General features: G+C 44.8%; 1 protein-coding gene and 1 long non-coding RNA gene across 5 annotated transcripts in view; one reads left to right on the top strand and one right to left on the bottom strand.

Annotated features, from left to right (window-relative positions):
• Positions 1–801: 801 nt before the first annotated feature.
• Positions 802–23,542, top strand: LOC140203810 (uncharacterized). Its single transcript, XR_011887399.1, has 3 exons — positions 802–1,301; positions 10,042–10,220; positions 23,118–23,542. It is a non-coding gene; the product is annotated as an uncharacterized lncRNA (long non-coding RNA).
• Positions 5,108–24,160, bottom strand: part of LOC140203805 (uncharacterized) — a 59,917-nt gene continuing 40,864 nt past the window's right edge. Inside the window, exons 1-2 of one of the 4 annotated variants that reach the window (XM_072269890.1) lie at positions 22,908–23,370; positions 5,108–12,666 (exon numbers count right to left, since the gene is read on the bottom strand). In XM_072269890.1, coding sequence (XP_072125991.1) covers positions 10,504–12,114 — 1,611 coding nt within the window. In that variant the 5' untranslated portion in view covers positions 12,115–12,666; positions 22,908–23,370 and the 3' untranslated portion in view covers positions 5,108–10,503. Of the gene's footprint in view, positions 12,667–17,791; positions 17,812–21,391; positions 21,422–22,907; positions 23,371–24,160 lie in introns of those variants that run through there. The other 3 variants (XM_072269889.1, XM_072269891.1, XM_072269892.1) reach the window with 3 other exon arrangements.

The raw sequence follows: 24,160 nt of genomic DNA, 5'->3' as shown, positions 1-24,160 counted from the left end.
ATGGCCTCGATTGAAGTTGAAGAACCAAATTTTATACCGGGTAACGTCACCCCCGGACCGACCTCGGTGTTGGAAATTGGTCCTGCCTGAGAAGTATCAGAAGGTTGCATTGAAGTCACTGCACGATGATTCTGGACATTTGGGGGTGGAAAAGACCTATAGATTGCTCAAAGACCAGTTTTACTGGCCCAGAATGAAGTCGGAGGTTGAAGAGTACTGCAAGTCGTGCATTCGCCGCATACGCCTGAAGACACTGCCTGTGCAGGCCACTCCTCTGTCACACTTGCAGAGTGCAGGGCCCCTGGACCTGGTGTGTATGGATTTTCTGTCCATAGAACCCAATGCCAGCAACACGGTGAATGTCTTAGTCATCACGGACCACTACACTAGGTATGCTCAGGCTTTTCCTACCAAGGACAAGGGCGTGACTACGGTGGCAAAAGTGTTATGGGAGAAGTATTTTATACATTATGGCCTTCCCCGGTGGATACATAGTGACCAGGGACAGGACTTTGAGAGTAAGCTCATCTATGAGTTACTGGGCATGCTGGGAGTTGAGAAATCGAGGACCACACCCTGTCACCCGCAGGGCGATCCCCAGCCTGAGAGGTTTAATCAGACCTTGCAAGACATGCTCGGGACTCTGGAGATCAGCAAAAAGAGCAGATGGAGTCAACATATTATGCATCTGGTTCACTGTTACAACTGTACACGCAATTAAGCTACCAGATATTTGCCCTATTATCTGATGTTTGGGCGTGAGGCGAGATTGCCCATTGACCGCTGTTTTGGGACTGACGCGGGTGACGTACTGCCGAAGCATTATCTGAAGTATGTGTCTGATATGAAGAGAGAGTTGAAAAGGGCTTAACAGATTGGCTGGGGTGGTGGCCACCAGGCAGAATCGGGGAAATAAGAGGAGGGTTAACCAGAAAGTGAAGTTCTCCCAACTCCTGCCGGGAGACTGAGTCCTCATAAGGAATTTGGGATCACCTGGAAAGCACAAGTTGACTGACCGCTGGGCGGCCACACCCTATGTGGTGGAGAGTCAGATGCCAAACCTACCGGTTTTCCGGGTGAGGCCCGAGGAGGGGAAGGGGCCTGTCAAGATTCTCCATCGGAACCACCTGTTGCCCCTGGAACAAGAGGTGCAGGTAGACCTAGAGCCCAACTGAGTCTACACCTAGTACGAGGACTCTGCGGAAGTGAGGGGCGATGGAAGAGTCCACTGCGAAAGAGACCGGGCTGGGTCCAGCCCCTGAAAGGGATACTGATTCGGAGGATGACGATTCAGATGTGAGGTACATGCTGCCGTTCGCTGACTCCCCTGTGATGGAGGAAGAGACTCCTGGTCTTTCTCCCACTGGGTTAGGTGGGGTAAGGGGAGGCTATTGGTGGGCAGCTGGGGGTACCGCAGGATGCTGAAAGAGAGGAGGTGGGGGCCTGAGCGAGAGACAGGGGGTTCTGGGGTGCAGAGGGGTTTGAGTGACCGCTCACAGGAGGGTTTGCCGCATAGCCCCATAGTGTCTGAGGCAGAAGAGTTAGAAGAGGGGGTACGGAGGTCTCAGAGAATTAGGAATCCCCTCCCCCCCCGGAAAGGTTGGCCTATGTGGCGCCTGGGGAACAGGGCGTGATCTCTACTGTTTTGGGAAGCTATGTCACTGCTTTCTGCACTTGGATTGGGCTCTGTGGTTTGCAGGAAGGGTTGGCAAATTATTTGAACGTCCTGAGGGCATGACCAAATTCGGTGAGGGGAGAATGTAGGGTTCTCAGTAATGTTAACTGCTAAAGCTAATGAAATGGCTTCTCTGTCATATGAAATGGCTTCTCTGTCATATTAAATGATGAGGGCAAGTGTGGGAGCAGCTGGCGGTTCCCGAACGGCGGATACCAGAATTCGACGGTCCAGAGCTCGATTGTGGATTGATCAGGAAGGTGTTAGCTCCAACAAATTATATTTTGTGTACAAGACCGATAAACTTATTGAGTGGCGCCTTTGTATTATTTTTCCTACTAACTGCACCACCTAAAAGAGTTATAAAGTTTAATCATTTATTCCTACATATAAGTGTGAGGTGGTTCATTTTGGTAGGTCAAATATGATGGCAGAATATAGTATTAATGGTCAGACTCTTGGCAATGTGGAGGATCAGAGGGATCTTGGAGTCCGAGTACATAGGACACTCAAAGCTGCTACACAGGTTGACTATGTAGTTAAGAAGGCATATGGTGCATTGGCCTTCATCAACCGGGGGATTGAGTGCAAGAGCTGAGAGGTAAATGTTACAGCTGTATAGGACCCTGGTCAGACCTCACTTGGAGTACTGTGCTCAGTTCTGGTCACCTCACTACAGGAAGGATGTGGAAACTATAGAAAGGGTGCAGAGGACGTTTACAAAGGATGTTGCCTGGATTGGGGAGCATGCCTTACACGAATAGGTTAAGTGAACCTGGCCTTTTCTCCTTGGAGTGACAAAGGATGCGAGGTGACCTCATAGAGGTGTGCAAGATAATGAGAGGCATTGATTGTGTGGATAGTCAGAGGCTTTATTCCCAGGGCTGAAACGGCTAACATGAAAGGGCACAGTTATACGGTGCTTGGAAGTAGGTGCAGAGGGGATGTCAGGGGTAAGTTCTTTTATGAAGAGAGTGGTGAGTGTGTGGAATGGGCTGCCGGCGACTGTGGTGGAGGTGGATACAATAGGGTCTTTTAAGAGGCTCCTGGATAGGTACATGGAGCTTTGAAAAATAGAGGGCTATGGGTAATTTCTGAAGTAAGTACATATTCGGCACAGTATTGTGGGCCAAAGGGCCTGTATTGTGCTGTAGGTTTTCTATGTTTCTTTGCTTCTCTACATTATGTTCTGTCTGCGGAAGGTAGAACACCAAACCCTGCAATACACCACTAGTCACAGCAGCCAACCAGAAAGACTCCCTTTACTCCCGCTCTTTGCCTCCTGTCAGCCAATCTTCCATACATACTAGTACCTTCCCCACAATACCATGGGCTCTTAACTTATTAAGCAACCCCATGTGTGACACCTTGTCAAAAGCCTTTTGAAAATCCAGATGCACAAATTCCACCAACTCTCCTCTGTCGCCAGTACAATTTTCTATTCCATGGTGTGCTGGAGCAATGGCATCAACACGGGTGATGCCAACAGGCTCAATGAACTGATTGGAAACGCTGGCTCTGTTATAGGAGTCAAACTGGACACACTGGAGGCTATGGTAGAACAAAGGACACAGCAGAAAATCCTGACAATCCTGGACAGTGTTCCTCACCCTCTGCATGCCACCTTGGCTGAACAGAGGAGCACTTTTAGTAATAGATTAAAACAAGTGCACTGTTCTGAAGAGCGCTACATGAGATAATTCTTACCCTTGACCATTGGGCCAACCTACATCCAGGGAAGCGATGAACCCTTCCTGTTAAGACTGTAAGAGGCAACTTATTTTTTATTCTTTCTTACTGCTCTTCTAGTATTTGCCTATCTGTGCACTTGTAATGCTACTGTGACACTAATTTCCTTCGGGATCAATAAAGTATCGTCTATCTATCTTTCAGAAGCCTGGCATGTACTCCATCTAGTCCAGGTGACTTAGTTACATCAAGATCATTTAGCTTCCCAAGTACATTCTCCTTAATAATAGCAATGACAATCACACACATTTCCGTCATTCTGCTAGCGTCTTCCAGTGAAGACCGAAGCAAAATACTGATTAAGTTTGTCTGCCATTCCCCCCCCCCACCCCCCATTACTACATCTCTAGCATCATTTTCCAGTGGTCCAATATCTAATCTCATCTTTTACTCTTCATATACCTGAGAATAACTTTTTGTATCCTCTATATTTTGATTGGCTAGCTTACCTTTGTATTTCATCTTTTCTCTCTTTATGGCTTTTAGTTGCATTCTTTTGGCTTTAAAAGCTTCCCAATCTCCTGTCTTCCCCCTAATTTTTGCTATATTATATGCCTCCCCTTTTGCTTTTACACTGTCTTTGACTTTCTTTGTCAGCCATGGTTACTCATTCTCACTTAAGAATACTTTTTCGTATTTGGGATGTACTGTATCTATCCTGTCTTCCGAATTGCTCCCACAAACTCTGGCAAGTGTCTTCTTCCATTTAACTCTTATCAGCTCATCTCACATCCCTCTATAATTCCCTTTACTCCACTGTCATACTAATACCTCTGATTTTAGTTTCTCTTTCCCTAACTGCAGGTTGAATTCTATATTACGATCATTGCCTCCTAAGGGTTCCTTTACCTTAAGTTCCCTAATCAAACCTTTGTCATAACACCAAATCCAGAATTGCCGTTCCCCCAGTAGGCTCAACCACTAACTGCTTTAAAAATCCATCTCATAGACATCTTGCAAATTCCTCCTCTTGGGATTTTCCCAATCTACCTAAATTTGAAATCCCCCATGACAATCACTGGCCTTTTCACATGACTTTTTTATCTCTCATTGAAATTTATAGCCCATATCCTGGCTGCTGTTTGGAGGCATGTATAACTTCCATCAGGGTCTTTTTACCCTTGCAGTTTCCTAACTCTACCCACAAGGATTCTATATCTTCCAATCTTATGTCACCTCTTTCTACAGGTTTGATTTCATTTTTTAACCAACTGAGCCACCCAACATCCTTGTAATTTTTTTTTTACAGCTGTGTGGACCAAACATTACTCTGAGCAGGAAATTTTTACATAGCCTGAAAACTCGTAAGGCCAGATTTGGGAACGGCTTCTTTCCAGCTGTGATAAGACTGCTGAACGGATCCTGACCCAGATCTGGGCCGTACCCTCCAAATATCCGGACCTGCCTCTCGGTTTTTTTGCACTACCTTACTTCCCATTTTTCTATTTATGATTTATAATTTAAATTTTTAATATTTACTGATTTTATCTATTTTTAATATCTTTAATATTTAATATTTGTAATTCAGGGAGTGTGAAGCACAGAATCAAATATCGCTGTGATGATTGTACATTCTAGTACCAATTGTTTGGCGACAATAAAGTATAAAGTAACCGCGGCACTTTAAATGTCACTTTTTGTAATATGCATGCATATTTAGAATGAAAATTTTTTAAAACACATACATTTTATTAATTGAAGGGTATAATGAAATACAGTACAACAAAGAAAATCTTTCATGTTTTGTAAACTTATTTCTCATCCATCTTTACTACAAATCCATAGTCTATAAACACTGTCTGGTTAACTTCACAGATGCAAGACGCATATCAATCCTCATTAGATCATCCAAATGTTCCTCTTCTAGTTTGTTTCTGGATTTACAACTGAGTGAATTGATAAGACTGAATCCAAGTTCACAGTTAGCACTAGAAGCTTGAAATGTTCCGACAAGGATTGACAGTTCTTCAGATTCTTCATTTTTAAGCACGCAGTTCAACATGTCAGTGAATTTCTTAATTGAAACAGTCTTAACTTTCTCAGAGATGACAAATTTGAAATCAAAGTATTGCTGCAATATTTTCGAGGCAACACTTTCGTCATAGTTTGTAATAGTAATTGAGTATTCTTTTGTCAGTCTCACAACATTCAGAATTGGTTGCGTTTGCAATAGCAGCAGGGTCAAAACCCTGCCATTCTCTTCAAAGAATTGTCACATCATTATTCTTGCCAAGCGTAACATTTGCCCCATCTGATGTAAACATAAGAATATCAAGATTGCTTCAACCATAGTGATACTGTTACATACAGTTAGTTTCAAAATACCCACAACAGTCTCATAGGAAGTTTCATTTTCCGGCAGAAACAAAATAAAAATTTGTCATTTTCAGTTCAGAAATGTCTGTACTTCAGTCAGCAAATTAGTGTATGGAAAGCAGATTTCCACAATTCTTCCATTATCTGTTTCTGAAACACAAAGTTGATGCACTCAACACATTCTCATTGTGCCAACTCTTTGGATATATACAGATTTAGCCAAATTAGCAAGAATTTCCCGAATAAAACATTAAATTTTAATTGCTAAGATGATGTTATCAACTACCACTTAGACCAGATCAGAGTTAGATTTCTTTCAAACATCTTGTTTCACTCTTGCTTCACACTCTTTTGGAGTTTCAGTTAACATGTGCAAAATTCCATATTTCTTCTGGTTGTGTAATTTGATAATGGCACCTATATGAATTCTCTGGTTAAGACGTTTCAAGTAATCTAGCTTCCCTTCTTCCAATTTCTTTCCACCACTGAGCTCACCCTCTACTTTCACTGCTGCACAAATGGTGCATACATCTCAAGTATCTTCTTATGTGAAAATATTGTCAATTTTCTTTTTTGATGTGAAGATGGTAGTTCTGTATCTACAAGCTGCAAAAAAGCAATTCTACCTTAAATTTTGTACAAGCTTCGTTCTTCAAAGCATTTAACTCTTCAGCTTTTCTTTTTGACATCCTTAGGATACTCAAAAATAATAATTATTATTAGAGAATACAAAAAATAATAATTATTATTTGAAAATTTTAACAAGGTAAGCCGAAAAAAATTATAATTTTAATATAACTAGTCATGCAAACAATTTTATAAAAAAAGTTTTTACATTTTTCTAACAATTTTAAGTAAAAAATCTCTCATTACGCTGATTTTTTTTTAAAGTTTGACTACAAAAAAATTTCACAAACACAAACCACAACACAAGTAAACGATGCCAAGCAGTCAAAACAACTGACAAATGCAATGGCAAAAATAAAATGTTTTGACTAGATGACGTTGCTGTTCAGTGGCTGACGGTATATTAACAAGGAGCTACCGGCTTCCATTCTGTGCTTATTGTTACAATTTGTAACAGCGCTGTAAGTTGAAACATTGACAATATAAATATGCTAAAGCTCTAAAATGTTTCAAAGTAAATGTTGTGGTACATCTATTTAGAATATTTATGGATTATATTCATTAACACACAATTACACAATATTTCACAATTATATTAACATAGATTTCAAAATAATATTGACATTACATAAAAGAAAATTCCATCTGTGTGGCAACAAAGGCGATGTGTATAAGAGCATTTCCGTTACTGTGTGGCTGCGCAATCTCCCAGCTTAGAGGGAACAGTGGAGCTCACTCATCACCTCCACCTACCTGCCTATTCTTTCGATACAATGTGAATCTTTTCCAACTATAATCTTCTTTCAGCCATGAGTCAATGATGCCCAAGACATCATGCCTGTCAAGCTCTAATTGCACCACAAGATCGCCTACCTTATTCTGTATACTGTATGCATTCAAACAGAACACCGTCAGTCCTGCATTCATCACCCTTTTCGATTTTGTTCGTTACACTTAAGCGCACCGCACTGTCTGCAATTTTGCCCTGTCATGTCTTTTTTAAGTCTCACTACATACTGCATCTAGTTGTATACCAAATGCCCCTTCCTCAGCCGTCACTCCAGTTACCATCTCTCTGCGATATTACTTTAACCATATTCCCCCCTCCCCCCCCAAATAGTTCTAGCAACCCTATCTGGAAGGATTTTAGTCCTCTTGGGTGTAGGTGTAACCCACCCTTTTTGTACACATCATACCTTCCCCAGAAGAGATCCCAATGATCCAGAAATCTGAAACCCTGCCCCTGCACTAATTCTTAAGCCACGCATTCATCTTTCAAATCAACTTATTCTTACCCTCACCGGCGTGTGGCACATGCAGCAATCTAGAGATTACTACTCTGAAGGTCCTCCTTTTCAGCTTTCAGCCTAACTCTATATAATCTCTCTGCAGGTCCTACTCCCTTTTGCTACCTATGTCATCAGTACCAATACGTACCACAACTTCCAGCTGTCCACCTTCTCCCTTTAGGACGCTATGGACCTGATTTGAGACATCCCTAACCTGGCAACCTGGAAGCAACATACCAACCGCGTGACTCTTTCACGTCCTCAGAAACTCTCTATGGAATCCGCTATCATTACTGCATTCTTTTCCCGCCTTCCCTTTGAACCACAGTACCAGAGATAAGGTCACCATGGCTTTCCCAGGTAGGTCATCCCCTCCCACCCAACTATATTCAAAGCTGTATACTTAATATTGATGCCGGCCAGTGGTGTAGTGACATCCACACCAGACTGTGAGGTGAGTGGTCTTGGGTTCATATCTGGCCAGCTCCTTGCATGCTTTCCATCTGTGCAGTGTTGAGCATCGAGCTAGCAACTCAGCCTCATGAAAAACACAAAAGTCCAAGGGCAAGGTTGCCACCCAAAGTGCCAGAAGATGCGGAGAGGAACTCAGAACTTATTATCCAGGGGAACAGCCAAGGGATACTCTGCACTGGCTGCCTATCCCCTTTCCCTCTCCTGAAGTCACTCAAGTACCTGCCTCCTGGAGCTCAAAAGTGACTGTAGCTCCCATCTATCATCTCCTCATTTTTCCCTATGAGCAGAAAGTCATCCAGTTGCAGCTCGATGTACTTTATGCAGATAGTTATCAGGGAGACAGGAGGTCTCCCAAAATTTTCCCACATCTCACACAAGGAACGTGCCACTAAATTTGGACACATTTTCAGTGCACTAGCTATGCACTCACAAAAAAAGACTTACTAGAAACTTACTTAGAACCTCCACCTGTGCTTGCCCAAACCTAACCACTCTAACACTGTCCACTTGCACAATGGCCACTCTGCTTACACCTCACTTCTTTTTATTGGCCTCTGCCGAGTGCCTATTAGATCATTATGATTGCAGCCTGATGAAAAGTTCCCAAAGCACCCGAGCTCTTAATAAATCTTGTGCTGATTGCAACCTGCCAGTTTCCAGCTGGGATCACATGCTTTCTTTTCCAAAGACTGAGAACTGATATACTAGTGTAACAAAGGAAATATTTGTTCACTCCCTTCAGTAACTCAAAGGCGATTTACAACGTTTATTTCCAAGTTGCTTCATCCAAATCTCACCCTTACACTGAGCACATGTCCAGGTTCTCCCTGCTGCGACTGGTGTGGTATCGATCTAGATGCTACCTAGCAAATCCACCGCCGCATTCAAAGATTGATGGTGAACTGACTTTCACAGCAGGACTGATGTGTTCTTGTGTTTGAGACTGCTTTACACATATCATTTGCCTTTTTCACCCTGTAAAAAGTTCATAAAAGGCATTGAAGGGCGAAGGGCATAATTTCAGATGAGATAATTTCAGAGTCTCTAAGGTAAACTCTTACATCACACTGTTACGGTGAGACTCCATGCTAGTTAAGAGAACAAATCCTCATCTTCTACCTGGTCATGGCTCAAGCATCTGGACTCAGCATCAAATTCGCTGAATGTCTCACAATGGGTCAATCCTGCCTGCAAGTATCCGTGATTTGGCTCAGTCCATTGTTACAGTCTAACAATTCTGGCATGTCCCAGTGCCCAACGAGAAGCTAATGGTATTTCTACAGCCAGACCTGGAGACTTTCTGATCAGTGTGACCCTGAGGAGACTGATTGAACTCAGCCACAGCAATGCTAATGAATGCCAAGGATAGGTGATTAGACATCCGTGTTGGAAATTGTTAATGTATGAAACTTTTCCAGTATGAATGCTACAGGTCACTTGTTGCCCAAAATCCCTACATCATGCACCCAGGGAGAGTAGAAGAAGCAAGGCCTCACTCCGCAGAAGGGTGCAGAAGCAGATGATATTCGACAAAGGCGATTTGCTAAAGAACCAAAAGTGACACAAAGAGTCTGCATTTCCCATGCAGCTCCAATTGGCATTTTAATGCAGTGGAAGTTGGATCCAGGACTTCCTTTCAGGCTTCAGTCTGAAATATTCCCTTTATCTACCGAGGTATGGTCATCGGACCTGATCTCATTGTTCCACTTCAATTGGTAGGAAATCGATTATCTACTCATCTGATAGATACGTATTTCATCTCAGAATTATAATTTTGCTCTGAGTCCCAAATCCTTAGAAAAGAGAAGGGAATAAGGAGGTTAACAACCAATGTCATTCTTCCTCAGCCCAGAGATTTTGAGGGACTAAGAACATCAGACATAATTGCAGTGAACTCATCTTCTTCTTCAGTCTGCAGAAAGTCATGCAGGAAATTCAAGGGAAACCTCTTCACCCGCAGAGTGATGACCATTTGGAACCCTTTGCCACAGGGAGAGGTGGACAGCAGTGATGGATTGAAAAGGGCTGTCATGGAACACGAGCACTGGCAGGGATCAGCTGGGCTGAGTTGACCCCCTACTGTACACATGGTATGTTGGAGGTTCTCTAAATATCTGAGACAGAGTTTAAAATAGAATTTATTTATTTGTTTGTCACCGGTGCAGAATATTAAACTCCAGTCCCATTAAAGGTGAAAATCAGCAGAAGAAACTTCTCCCGTTCCCAGTGACCAGGGTGGAGCACTGAGTATGACAAGCAGCAGCAATAACTGTAGTCTGACATTAACTGCCGCTTTTGAACTTCTGGATACAGCAACTATGAGGGGCAAATATCCAACATGCAGTTTATTTAAACTTCCTCCGCAGTGTGACCTCAACAGTGCTTGACAAGATGGGATAACTGAGTGAATCCCTTCCCACATTCAGAGCAGATGAACAGGCTCTCCCCAGTGTGATCTGACTGGTGTGCCAGTAGGTCAGATAACTGAGTGAATCCCTTCCCACAGTCTGAGCAGGTGAATGGTCTCTCCCCAGTGTGATCTGATTGGTCTGTCTGCAGGTGAGATGACTGAGAAAATCCCTTTGTACATTCAGGGCAGGTGAACGGTCTCTCCCGAGTGTGAACCGATTGGTGCGTCTGCAAGTGGGACGACCGAGTGAATCCCTTCCCACATTCAGAGCAGGTGAACGGCCTCTCCCCAGTGTGAACTCGCTGATGTACCTTCAGCTGAGATGACTGAGTAAATCCCTTCCCACAGTCTGAGCAGGCAAATGGTTTCTCCCCAGTGTGAACTGACTGGTGCGCCAGTAGATCAGATGACCGAGTGAATCTCTTCCCACATTCAGAGCAAGTGAACGGTCTCACGCCAGTGTGAACGGACTGGTGTGTTTGAAGGTGGGATGAACGAGTGAATGCCTTCCCACATTCCGAGCAGGTGAACGGTCTTGCCCCAGTGTGAACTGCCTGGTGTGTCTGCAGGTGGGATAACCGACTGAATGCTCTCCCACATTCGGAGCAGCTGAACGGCCTCTCCCCAGTGTGAATTCGCTGATGTACCTTCAGTTGAGATGACTGAGTAAATGACTTCCCACAGTCTGAGCAGGAGAACGGTTTCTCCCCAGTGTGAACCGACTTGTGTGCCAGTAGGTCAGATGACCGAGTGAATCCCTTCCCACATTCAGAGCAGGTAAATGGTCTCTCACCAGTGTGAACTAACTGGTGCGCTTGTAGGTGGGATGACCGAGTGAATCCCTTCCCACATTCAGAGCAGGTGTACGGCCTTTCCCCAGTGTGAACTCGCTGGTGTACCTTCAGTTGGGATGACTGAGTGAATCCCTTCCCACAGTCTAAGCAGGTGAATGGCATCTCCCCGGTATGAATTGACTTGTGTGCTAGTAGGTCAGACGATCGAGTGAATCCTTTTCCACATTCAGAGCAAGTGAATGGTCTCACCCCAGTGTGAACTGACTGGTGTGTCCGTAAGTGGGATGCCCGAGTGAATCCTTTACCACATTCAGAGCAAATGAACGGTCTCTCCCCAGTGTGAACTGTCTGGTGGGTCTGCAGGTGTGATAACCGAGTAAATCCCTTCCCACAGTCTGAGCAGGTGAACGGCCTCTCCCCAGTGTGAACCCGCTGATGTACCTTCAGTTGAGATGACTGAGTAAATCCCTTCCCACAGTCTGAGCAGGTGAACGGCTTCTCCCCAGTGTGAACTCGCTGGTGTGTCTGCAGATCAGATGACCGAATGAATCCCTTCCCACAATCGGAGCAGATGTACGGCCTTTCACCAGTGTGAACTCGTTGGTGTGTCAGCAGATCAGATGACCGAGTGAACCTCTTTCCACACACAGAGCAGACAAAAGGTTTCTCCCCACTGTGAACGGACTGGTGTGTCTGCAGGTAGGATGATCGCGTGAATCCCTTCCCACACTGAGAGCAGACATACGGCCTCTCCTCGGAGTGAGCTGGCTGTTGCTTCATCACGAGGTATGAATGAGTGAATCACTTCTCACACACAGAACAGTTGAATGGTCCCTCTGCCTCGTGAACTCAGTGGTGTGTCTGAAGGAGGGCTGACTGAGTGATCTCTCCCCACACACGGAAATGGTGAACCGTCTCACTGTGGAGTGAACTTGCTGATGTATCTTCAGGAGGGCGGAGTGAGCGAATCCCTCCCCACCCTGAGAGCAGGTCAATGATACCTGCCTGCTATCAGCTCTCTGGCAATTTATCAAGTCAGATGTCAGACACAGTGAATCCCTTGCACAATCAATGCAGTTGAAGAACTCATCTCTAGTGAACAAATGCCGAACAAACCCGGTTCCAGTGGATCTCACCGACTTACAACATTTCAGAGACAAAGCATGTGTCCAGCTGGGATGAGATGCTTCTTCATTTCCAAGGATCGACAACAGGTATTTTGTTGTTACAAAGAAAATATCTGGCCACTCCTTAAAAATCTGGACAGACACAGCAGAACAGAGGTGTGTTGTGTTTGAGGTTCCTTTACACGAATTCTTTGCCGCTTCTAACCTGCGAATAGATTTACAAAAGACATTAAAGGGTGAAGATCAGAATTTCAGCTGAGAGAATTTTAGATTCTATGGTGAGCCAGATTTGTCATCACACTGTTACGAGTTTCAAACCAAATGAGCAACTCATCTGTTAACTGAAGGATCAGGCATCCAAACTGACCTACTGAGGTGGAGTGTGCATCAAAGAGACAGCAAGTACACTCGCTTTAATTCCAATCCCCTCAAATAATATCCACAAGCTTGGACAGTCAAATACAGACTTATATATATTACGATGGCAGTGACACCCTAACAACCTTTCCACGTTAAACTGTGTCTGTCTCAAAGATCTCAGTTTAGCAGTTAGATATTGCCTTTACACCTCGTCGGAACTGCACCCAAACAATATATGCTGCACCGTTTCTTTAGAAAAGCACTCCATACAAATGCTCATATCATGTATATTAATTCTGAACAACAAATTTTTCAACCTAGCATGTCCAATCTGGAAACGTGTCAGTATAACTTCATAGTAAAGTGCTCCCAATACTTTACTAATGTTGCCAATATTAGATAACTAACTTTATGCCCTCTTCCGTTAACCCAGTAAACCAATACTAACTGTAACCTGCATAGATGTAAAGGCACTTCACCCATTTCTACCAGTAACACCGGAATTGGGGATTATTTAATACCATCACAACGTAATCTCAATGCTTGAGCTTGAATTTTATCTCGGCACTGCACGATCACTGGTGAGGCTGGCCCATAAGCAACACATCCAAAATCAAAGACAGATCTGATTAAAACAATACACATATGCTGAAGTGACCTCCAACTCGCACTCCAATCCACCCAACTTAGCACCTGAGCACAGCAGAGTTTTTTTTTAACAGCTCTCTGGAATTTTATTCGCATGCACCTTCCATGTTAGCCTTGTGTCCATCCATATACGTAGAAACTTTACCACTGACTCTTGTTTAAGAGTTGAGATCAATTGTGGGTGTAATGTGCCTTTGAGAAAAACAAATAACTTGAGTCGTTGCAACGGAAAATTTAAATCCCCACCGATGTCCCCATTCCTCTACTTCATTAAAAGCTGCCTGCATTTTCCTAACCACATAATTTATATTCCTGCCTCTCTTTCACACTGCAACATCAGCAGGTAACGATTTGGAAATATCTGAGTCAACATTTGAGAAAATATCATTAATCGTAGCATTAAAAAGGAGTGGGCTACACACACTCCCCTGCGGAGTCCCATTCTCTATCTCATACTCTTATAGAGAACGTTGTTTTCACCCCAACCTCCATCTTCCTGTCACACAAAAATTCTTGAATCCAATTGAACATTTTCAATGGTTCAATTTAATGTCAGAGAATGTATATGGTATACAATCTGAAATTCTTAACTCTTCAGGCATCCACAAAAGTTAATGGCATGCTGGCCTTCATAACAAGAGGAATTGAGTATAAGAGCACAGAGGTCCTTCTGCAGCTGTACAGGGCCCTGGTGAGACCACACCTGGAGTACTGTGTGCAGTTTTCGTCTCCAAATTTGAGGAAGGACATTCTTGCTATTGAGGGAGTGCAGCGTAGGTTCACAAGGTTAATTCCCGGGATGGCGGGACTGTCATATGTCGAAAGATTGGAGCGACTGGGCTTGTTTACTCTGGAACTTAGAAGGCTGAGAGGGGATCTTATTGAAACATATAAGATTATTAAGGGATTGGACACGCTGGAGGCAGGAAGCATGTTCCCGCTAATGGGTGAATCCAGAACCAGAGGCCACACTTTAAGAATAAGGGGTAGGCCATTTAGAATGGAGTTGAGGAAAAACTTTTTCACCCAGAGAGTGGTGGATATATGGAATGCTCTGCCCCAGAAGGCTGTGGAGGCCAAGTCTGGGAATGCTTTCAAGAAAGAGATGGATAGAGCTCTTAAAGATAGCGGAATCAAAGGTTATGGGGATAAGGCAGGAAATGGATACTGATTGTGGATGACCAGCCATGATCACAGTGAATGGCGGTGCTGGCTCGAAGGGCCAAATGGCCTACTCCTGCACCTATTGTCTATTAAAACAGACGAAAACCTCCAAATGACAGAAAACGTTAGAACCCCAAAGCCCCCCCTCTCCCTGCCACGCACAAGCAGCAGCAAAGCATCAACCCTCCTCCTCCTCCCTCTACTTGCTCCAGCAGAAGCATCAACCCCATCCACCATGTAAGCAATAGCACAGCCCCAGAGACCGTGATCTGGAGTCCATCAAAAACTACTGTCCATCCCAACACGTCGACATCTCACAGGCTCTCTCTCTCTCTCATGAATGAGGGTGGGAGAGGTATCACTCCTGTTCACAGCAAGTGGGGGGGTGGGGCAGGCCAACAGCTCACTGATTTGATGTTACAATCTACCACCTACTCCCATCTTTTCCAGCTTAAGCAGCAACCCTTATGTCCATAACATATGATAACCTTTCTCTACATCAGCGGTCCCCAACCGCCGGGCCGCGAGGAAACGATATGAGTCAGCTGCACCTTTCCTCATCAGCCAGTAGGCTGGTCCTGGACTTATTTCCTGACATAATTTACATATTACTATTTAACTATTTATGGTTTTATTACTATTTAATTATTTATGGTGCAACTGTAACGAAAACCAATTTCCCCCGGGATTTGACTGCTACTTTTGCCCCTAATTTGGGAGTGAGAAAGTTGGCAACCCTAGCTGTAAAAGACATGTTGAGGTGAGTTTAACCCTACTTGAACACCACCCACCCCCCCACCCCGGTCGGCCGGTCCGCAAGAATATTGTCAATATTAAACCGGTTTGCGGTGCAAAAAAGGTTGGGGACCCCTGCTCTACATTACAGAAACCTGCTACCACTGATTCTTTATTAACTTTGGCCTTACGAATATCAGATTCCAGACTTAACACTGAGTCCAAGTCCATTCTCCCTTTACGAAATCCAGACTGGTATACAGCTAATCTTCCACTAGTTTCCACAAAATAAGAAAACTTTGCTATAACTATTCATTCCATTATCTTTCATATGTGTGAAATGAGTGAAACAGATCTAAAACTGGAAGGATTCCATTGCTCCTTACCAGGTTTCTATACAGGGATAACAACCGCTAATTTCCAGGAAGCAGGATGTCACCCTACAACCCATATTATATTAAAAAATTTCAAAACCAATGCAAGTTACAAATCTGACAACTGTGTAAACATATTATAACAAACTTCACCTTTTCCTGGTGTTGTCTGACCAGCACTATTAATAGCCCCTTTTAAGTTCACACAATGTAAATTCAATATCCAAGCAAGAAGTGGAACGTTCTTTCTTCTCAGAAATCTGAGGATTGCTTGCCAAAGCTGGTTTTGTATAAGACCTCTCTCCATTACTAAAACTGACCGAACTATGTAACTGACAAGGAAAGATCTGCAGATGCTGCAAATGAGAGTAACACACACAAGATGCTGGAGGAACTCAGCAGGCCAGGCAGCATCCATGGAAAAGGGTAAACAGTTGACATTTTAATAGACAATAGGTGCAGGAGTCGGCCATTCAGCCCTTCGAGCCAGCACCACCATTCACTGTGATCATGGCTGATCATCCACAACCAGTACTCTGTTCCTGCCTTCTCCCCATATCCCTTCACTCCGCTATCTTTAAGAGCTCTATCTAACTCTTTCTTGAAAGGATCCAGAGAATTGGCCTCCACCGCCTTATGAGGCAGAACATTCCACAGAACCACAACCCTCTCTGTGAAAAAGTTTTTCCTCAACTCCGCTCTAAATGGAGTTTTTGGGCTGAGACCCTTCACGGTGTCTGAAGGGCAGCATGGTGTCCCAGTGGTTAGAGCTTCTGCCTCACATCTCCAGCAACCAGAGTTCAATCCCAACCTCCACATCAGAACACCTGTACACGGACATCTGTTCTTGCCAATCATTCTGCTTTTTCAGAGTCGGTTACTTCAACCTTCTCCCCGCTAAAACTAGGAATACACCAAGTTTTCTAACTCCTATTTTCTGTATCATGCCCCAAACTTCTGTAACCCAATACCATCATAGTATGTTCTCCAATACATTTTATTTGCCTTTCTCACAAATTTTCTAACTATAACTTGAGCTCTTTTATATTGTATGAAAGATGAATAGGAGTAACACTGCCCAACTTTCCTACAAGGTTTATTCCGCTCCATCGCAGACCATCCATCCACCAGGGAATAGCCCTCCTTTTACTATAACCCAACGATCTAGGCAACTGATTCCTCAGCTATTGATCAAATTTGCTGGTGAACGCAGCAGGTCAGGCAGCATCTCTAGGAAGAGGTACAGTCGACGTATCGGGCCGAGACCCTTTGTCAGGACCTGCTGTGTTCACCAGCAACTTTGATGTGTGTTGCTTGAATTTCCAGCATCTGCAGAATTCCTCGTGTTTCTCATGGGGTCAGTGTGGACATGGTGGAGGATTACAAATACCTGGGGATACGAATTGACAATAAACTGGACTGGTCAAAGAACACTGAGGCTGTCTACAAGAAGGGTCAGAGCCATCTCTATTTCCTGAGGAGACTGAGGTCCTTTAACACCTGCTGGACAATGCTGAGGATGTTCTACGAGTCTGTGGTGGCCAGTGCTACCATGTTTGCTGTTGTGTGCTGGGGCAGCAGGCTGAGGGTAGCAGACACCAACAGAATCAACAAACTCATTCGTAAGGCCAGTGGTGTTGTGGGGATGGAACTGGACTCTCTCACAGTGGTGTCTGAAAAGAGGATGCTGTCCAAGTTGCATGCCATCTTGGTCAATGTCTCCCATCCACTACATAATGGACTGGTTGGGCACAGGAGTACATTCAGCCAGAGACTCAGGAAGTCATTCCTGCCTGTGGCCATCAAACTTCCTCGGAGGGTCAGACACCCTGAGCCAATAGGCTGGTCCTGGACTTATTTCCTGGCATAATTTACATATTACTATTTAATTATTTATGGTGCAACTGTAACGAAAACCAATTTCCCTCGGGATCAATAAAGTATGACTATGACTATGTTTGCCTCAGCTATTGAGTTGAGTACAGGACTTAAGACAGTATTACTCATCTTTACATCCTCCAAAACCAAATGATCTGGAAACCTACTTACTTATAAATCATCAAACAGATCCCAAGTTGTCTATTTTTTTAATTCCATCTGGGGATACAAGAAACTTTCCTCAGATACGGATCCACTGTACAGATAACGGGGAAATGATCACTCCGCACTGTTGTATCACTATACACTTCCTAGGCACACACACTTGCTGTACCCTTAGATACAGAGCGTAAGATCTATAGCAGAAACAGTGTTGTTCAGTATTTACTCCTACCATCATTCAAGCACACCACTTTGTCTCCCGGAAAGTCATCCACCACCGTCCCACTACAAACCCACATAGTATCACGAGTATTAAAATCTCCAGACCGTATAACCTTCCATTTCCCATTTCCACCCACACTTTCCAATATATCAAGTGTTAACCTTTCACAAGGGTTATAAAAAAATTATCTGTACTTTACTGTTCTTTCCCCAAATTTCAACCACAATCGACTCATAAACAGCCCCAAGTTCCATACCTCTGTGTGCTATCCCATTTTTGACAAAGGTAGCCATTCCTCCTCCATTCCCCATTCTCCAATCACGTCTCATAACAACATAACCTTGTATCATAAACTTACAGATGATTTCAACATACACATATAACATCAGGTTTATCTGGTATCTCTTCAATACATTTCTTAACTTCTTCACCATTAGCTAACAAGTCTGAACATTATTGACTCCACCTTGTAAAGCGTAATTTATAACTTCAAGAGTAAAGTCTTTTATCCTGTAATTTTAATTTTTTTAATTGTGATACAGCGCAGAATGGGCTCTTCCAGCCCTTCAAGCCACACCACCCAGCAGCCCCTTATTTAATCCCAGCCTAATCAAGGGACAATTTACAATGACCAATTAACCTACCAGTTGGTACGTCTTTGGACTATGAGAGGAAATGGGAACACCCGGAGGAAACCCACATGGTCAAGTGCAGAATGTACAGACTCCTTACTGATAGTCGCGGGAATTGAACCTGGGTCACAGTACTGTCAAGTGTTGTGCTAACCACTACGCTACTGTGTGACTTTTAATATAATTTTTCTCTTCTACTTTTACGCATGCTGGACCATTTAGCACATCTGCCATGAAAATGAGCAACTTCGGTTTATATATTTTAAAAAATCATCAAATCCTTTGTTATAGATCCTGGACTTTACACTATGCCTTTAACATCTCTGTACTTTAGATATGAACTTTCCATTGACACAGTGTTCTGTGCTTTCTGCATATGAAATGCCCATTCCTGCCTAACACACTGCACTTCCACAGCTTTCTTATATACAGTCATAGTCATAGACATACTTTATTGATCCCGAGGGAAATTTGGTTTCGTCGGGATCAACAGGACACCCTGCATAGGCACAGCTATGTTCCCATCCAAAGTTGCTACATTTTAGCCTAATGCTTTCCTCATAATTGCCATAGTGAGCACGCCTTCAGGGATTTCATGGCTCTGGGGACATGCTGATTCTAGGCTGGTGCCCCTGGCTGAAGCGTCACAGGAGAACACGGAACATCGGGAGCAGCGGATTAGCCGCTGGGGGTTGTGTGTCCGGACAGCTGCGCCCTGCTGGTGCCGACTCTCTTGGGCACAGAGCTCGGAAAAAGCAACGCAATAGATTTTTAACATCGTATATCAGTGTGTTGCTTGTTACGTCTCCTGTCTCACTGTGAAACAGAGACAACCATTTTCCCCTTATATCCTTTGACCCAAAGCTTTCTCACAACATTTACTATCTTTGCAAGATACCAAGAGAGCTGGTGGTATGTCGAATTATCGGGTGAACGAGCAGATTTTGGGGTACTGCAAGCCTGTGTCTTTATTAATGCTTGCTGCATGCTTGAGTGCTTGGTGGAGGGTGCTGCTGCTTTTTTGCTTGTTGGGGAGGGGGGGTCGTTGCCTTGCTGCTGCTTGAGCATGGGAGGGGGAAGCTGGGGGGGGGGCTTTGGGGTTCTAACGTTTTAACTGTCATTCATTCTTTGGGGCACTCCTCTGTTTTCATGGCTGTCTGCAAAGAAAGAGAACTTCAGGAGGTATATTGTATACATTTCTCTGACATCAAATGCATCTATTGAAACCTATTGATAATCATGTTCTCCACCACCTCGACCATGCCCCATTTAACCCCTACATGAGCAAACTCTGGCACTAAAAACACATCAGTTACAGCAAAGAAAACAGCACATAAACTTCAACCATATAACCTAAATTAACCCTATCCAGCAACTTTTTTCTATCAAATTCAACCAACAATGATAAGCTACCTGTTCTTACTCCACCACAAAACCCTCATAAACATCTAGCAACTTTTCACCCCAGCCAAATCAGCTCTAACTTGCTCCACAGAATATATCCTGGGCCAAACAGAACAATGCAGCTACAAAGAAGGTACGACAGCAGCTATATTTCATTAGGAGTCTGAGGAGATTAGTTATGTCACCAAAGACACTTGCAAATTTTTACTGATGCACCCATGGAGAGTATTCTAACTGACTGCATCACCACCTCGTATGAGCAGCAGCAGGATTGGGAAAAGCTGCCAAGAGTTGTAAACTCAGTCAGCTCTGTCGTGAGCACTAGCCTCCGTAGTATCCCGGACATCTTTAAGCAGCGATGCCTCAAAAAGGCAGCATCTATCACTGAAGACCCTCATCACCCACAGCACACCTTCTTCTCATCGCTGCCATCAGGGAGGAGGTACAGGAACCTAAAGGCACACACTCAACGATTCAGGAAAACTTCTACCCCTCTGCCACAAGATTTCTGAATGAACACTGAACCTACAGACACTGCCTCACTATTTTTTGTTCTACCTATATAACTTTTTAAATATATATATATTTACTGCAATTTACAGTTTCTGTTATGTATTGCAATGATCTGCTGTCACATAACAACAAATTTCATGACATATGCCAGCGATATTAAACCTGATTCTGACTTTGAGACATCTGGAGAATACTCCCCAAAGCCACTGTTACTGAATATAATTCCTTGGAGGCATTTTCCTTCCTTCCCACAGCTTTAATCCCAAAGCTTTCTCACAACGTTTACTTTCTTCGCAAGATACTAAGAATGTCCCATAACTTTTGCGTCCACAATATCTCCAAATGCTTCTTTCTCTCAAATCCCTAGTTAATCTAATTGGATTTTTTAACATCTGAAACAGGTCCACATTTAAAACTCAACAAAAGCTTAAACTCTTCCTTCCTTTTATTTAGTGCTGTCGATTGTTTTCATCACTAGACGATAACCCACTACAATGATTGACAAGGCGCTGAATTTTCCCTTTTCCCAGGAATCTGCCTTTCGCCTTCCCGCATACAAGCCCAGTCACCCTCCCGTTCGCTACTTCCGCCCTTTCCGTCACTTCCTGCCACCGCTACCCACCCCCCACTTCCGGCCTGACAGCCAGTCCCAGCCGCAGGCTCCGTCCTTTTGTGGGAGCCACCCCAATTCTGCAGCCAGCTCCGCCGTATCCTGGCCGCGTACACACCCTCGGGGCCATTTTCAGAGTCTAGGTCAACGCGGAAAAAAAGAAAAAATGAGAGTCGATCAGCTCAGCGTCCCGATCTCCCTCACCCCCCCCGGAGCCCCGCTCCTACCGACTGCCGATCCTCCAGAGCCTGTTGTCCACTAAGCGCGCATGCGCGGTGTTCCGGAACTCCCGGCGAACTTTACGCCTGCGCATTTGATCAGTGGGTCGCAGCAGGCGAATTCTGGCACCCCGGAGATTTCTGGGTAAGCAAGGCGCCATTTCCCTTGAGCAACCAGGATTGTTAGCCCTGAGCTAAAATCCCAAAGCTGGAGCACTGGTGGACCACCCTTAGTCTGGCCTCTACCCTTTCACCTGCTTGGCGTGGGTAATCCTACCAAGAGTCAAACCAGAACGCCAAATAGCTCTCCAGGCCATTGAGGCACACGCCTCCAAACCCTACAGCAAGGTTGTGATCCTCTAGGAGACAGCCTTCCTTGCTGTTCTGAACACCAGCGGTGTATCGGGCAGTGAGGAAGTAGGGTGCCATTTCAAGTGACTGGAAGCACCGGTTCCCCTGCCCTGTGCCACATGCCTTGAAACCAGTCAGTATTTTTATGTGGGGAACTCAGGAGTTACTTTAATGCAGTAAGTGCCCACAGACAATATATTCAACAATATGTCAACAGGCATTCCGTATGTCAAAAGTCAAAGTCCAACCCGCTTACAAATGCAGATAAAAACACAAAGCATTCTGCAGATGCTGGAAATGTGGAGGAACACACACAATGGAGCAGGGTCAGAAAGCACTGGGCAGGGCTTTAGGGCTGAGTGGGGAATAGTCTACAGAGAGGTGGCAGAGGGAATCAGACCAGAGGGATGTGTCTATAAATGAAAGATCAGCAACAATTAGAAACATTGACTAAAAATAAATGCTCTTTTTCTGCAAAATACTGGAGGAACTCACTGGGTTAGACAGCATTGATGGAGAGGAATAAACAGTTGACGTTTCCCCAGTGAACTTGCAACTGGATTCAGCCACCGTGATGATTAAAACTTTAACGTACAGCTTATTTGAACTTCCTCCTCAACGTGAAGTAGCTGGTGTTTCAGCAGGTGGGGTGACTGCATAAATTTCTTTGCTCGCTCTGGCTTCTATTTATTGTGAACTCACTGGAGCATGTTAAGGTGGGTTAACTGAATGCCTTCCCACACTCAGAACAAGTATAGAGGGACTCCCCTGTGTGAACTCGTTGATATTTCAGTAGCTCAGGTGAGTTCATATATCCCTTCCCACACTCGGGATAAATAAATGGCCTCTCTCCATTGTGGACTTTGTAGTGCTTCCATAGCTACATTGACCAAATGAAACCCTTCCCACACGGAAAGCAGTTGAATGCTACCACAACCTATAATCTCACTTTAAGGACTCGTTATCTCATGTTCTCGTTATTCATTCTAATTTATTTATATCTGCATTTGCACAGTTTGTTGTCTTCTGTGCTCTAGTTGATCTTTCATTGATCCTGTTATAGTTACTATTCTATAGATTTGCTGAGTATGCCTGCAGAAAAATGAATCTCAGGGTTGTATGTGGTGACTTACATGTACTTTGATAATAGAATTTACTTTGAATGTGAACTCACTGATGTAATTGCAGTTGGGACGACTGAGTGACTCCCACAGTAGGAACAGGTGAACAGCCGCTCTCCAGTGTGAATTTTCGGGTGCGTTCTCACGTTGAACAGCTGAATGAATTCTTTCCCCCTGTCAGGACAGGAGAACAGCTTCTGTGCAGCGTGACCTTGCTGAAGTATCTTCAGACTCTGACAGAGTATGTCCTTTCCCACACACAGAGCACGTGGAAAGCCTCTTCCCGGTGTGAACTCGCTGGTGTATGTGCAGATTCGATGTCCCAGTCGGCAGATCTCTTCTAAAGTGAGGGCCAATGAATGACATTCCAGCGCTATTAACTCTACGGCGGTATTTCAGGTCAGACCAGGGTGCAGTGAATCCCTCCCGCACTTAAAGCTGTTGAGCACCTGCTCTCTAATGATGGTGCGTTCTCAGGGCCTTGGTCCAACTGAAGGCAAATTTCAGGTTTTACCTCTAGGTTGGTTCGTCAAAATCTCACCCGTACACCGAACACATGTCCGGGTTCTCCTTGCCATGACTGGTGTGCTGTCTCCTTAAGTCCTGTGTGTGAGTCTCTCCGAATGTGACTATGTCTGTGTGAATTTTACCTCGTATTCCTTTGTCAATCAGTGAACATCTCTCTCCCCTCTCTCTCCCCCTCTCTCCCCCTCCCTCTCCTCTTTCTCCCCGATCTCACCCTCTCCCCCCTCTCCCCCTCTCTCTCTCCTCTATCTCTCTCCCCCTTCCTCTCCTCTCTCTCCCCTATCTCCCCCTCTCCCCCCCCTCCTCCCCCTCTCCTCCCCCTCTCCCCCCCTCTCCTCCCCCCTCCCCCCCCTCTCCTCCCCCTCTCCCCCTCTCTCTCTCCCCTCTCTCCCTCTCTCTCCCCCTCTCTCCCCTCTCTCCTCTATCTCTCTCCCTCTCTCTCCTCTATCTCCTCCCTCTCCCTCTCTCCCCTCTTTCTCCTCTATCTCTCCCCTCTCTCTCCTCTATCTCCCCCTCTCTCCCTCCCCCCTCTCCCCACCTCTCCCCTTCCCTCTCTCCTCCTCTTTCCCCTCTCTCCCCCTCTCTCTCCTCTATCTCTCTCCCCTCGCTCTCCCCCTCTCTATCTCTCTCCCCCTTCCTCTCCTCTCTCTCCCCTATCTCCCCCCTCCCCCCTCCCTCTCCCCCCTCCCCCCTCCCCCTCCCCCTCTCCCCCCTCCCCCCTCCCCCCTCCCCCTCTCCCCCCTCCCTCTCCTCCCCGTCTCCCCCCCTCCCTCTCCTCCCC

The sequence above is a fragment of the Mobula birostris genome, chromosome 10 (genome assembly GCF_030028105.1).
Source record: "Mobula birostris isolate sMobBir1 chromosome 10, sMobBir1.hap1, whole genome shotgun sequence".
NCBI classification, from domain to species: domain Eukaryota; kingdom Metazoa; phylum Chordata; class Chondrichthyes; order Myliobatiformes; family Myliobatidae; genus Mobula; species Mobula birostris.
The sequence above is the reverse complement of the archived record's forward strand: the minus strand, read 5'-3'. Positions and strand labels throughout refer to the sequence as shown.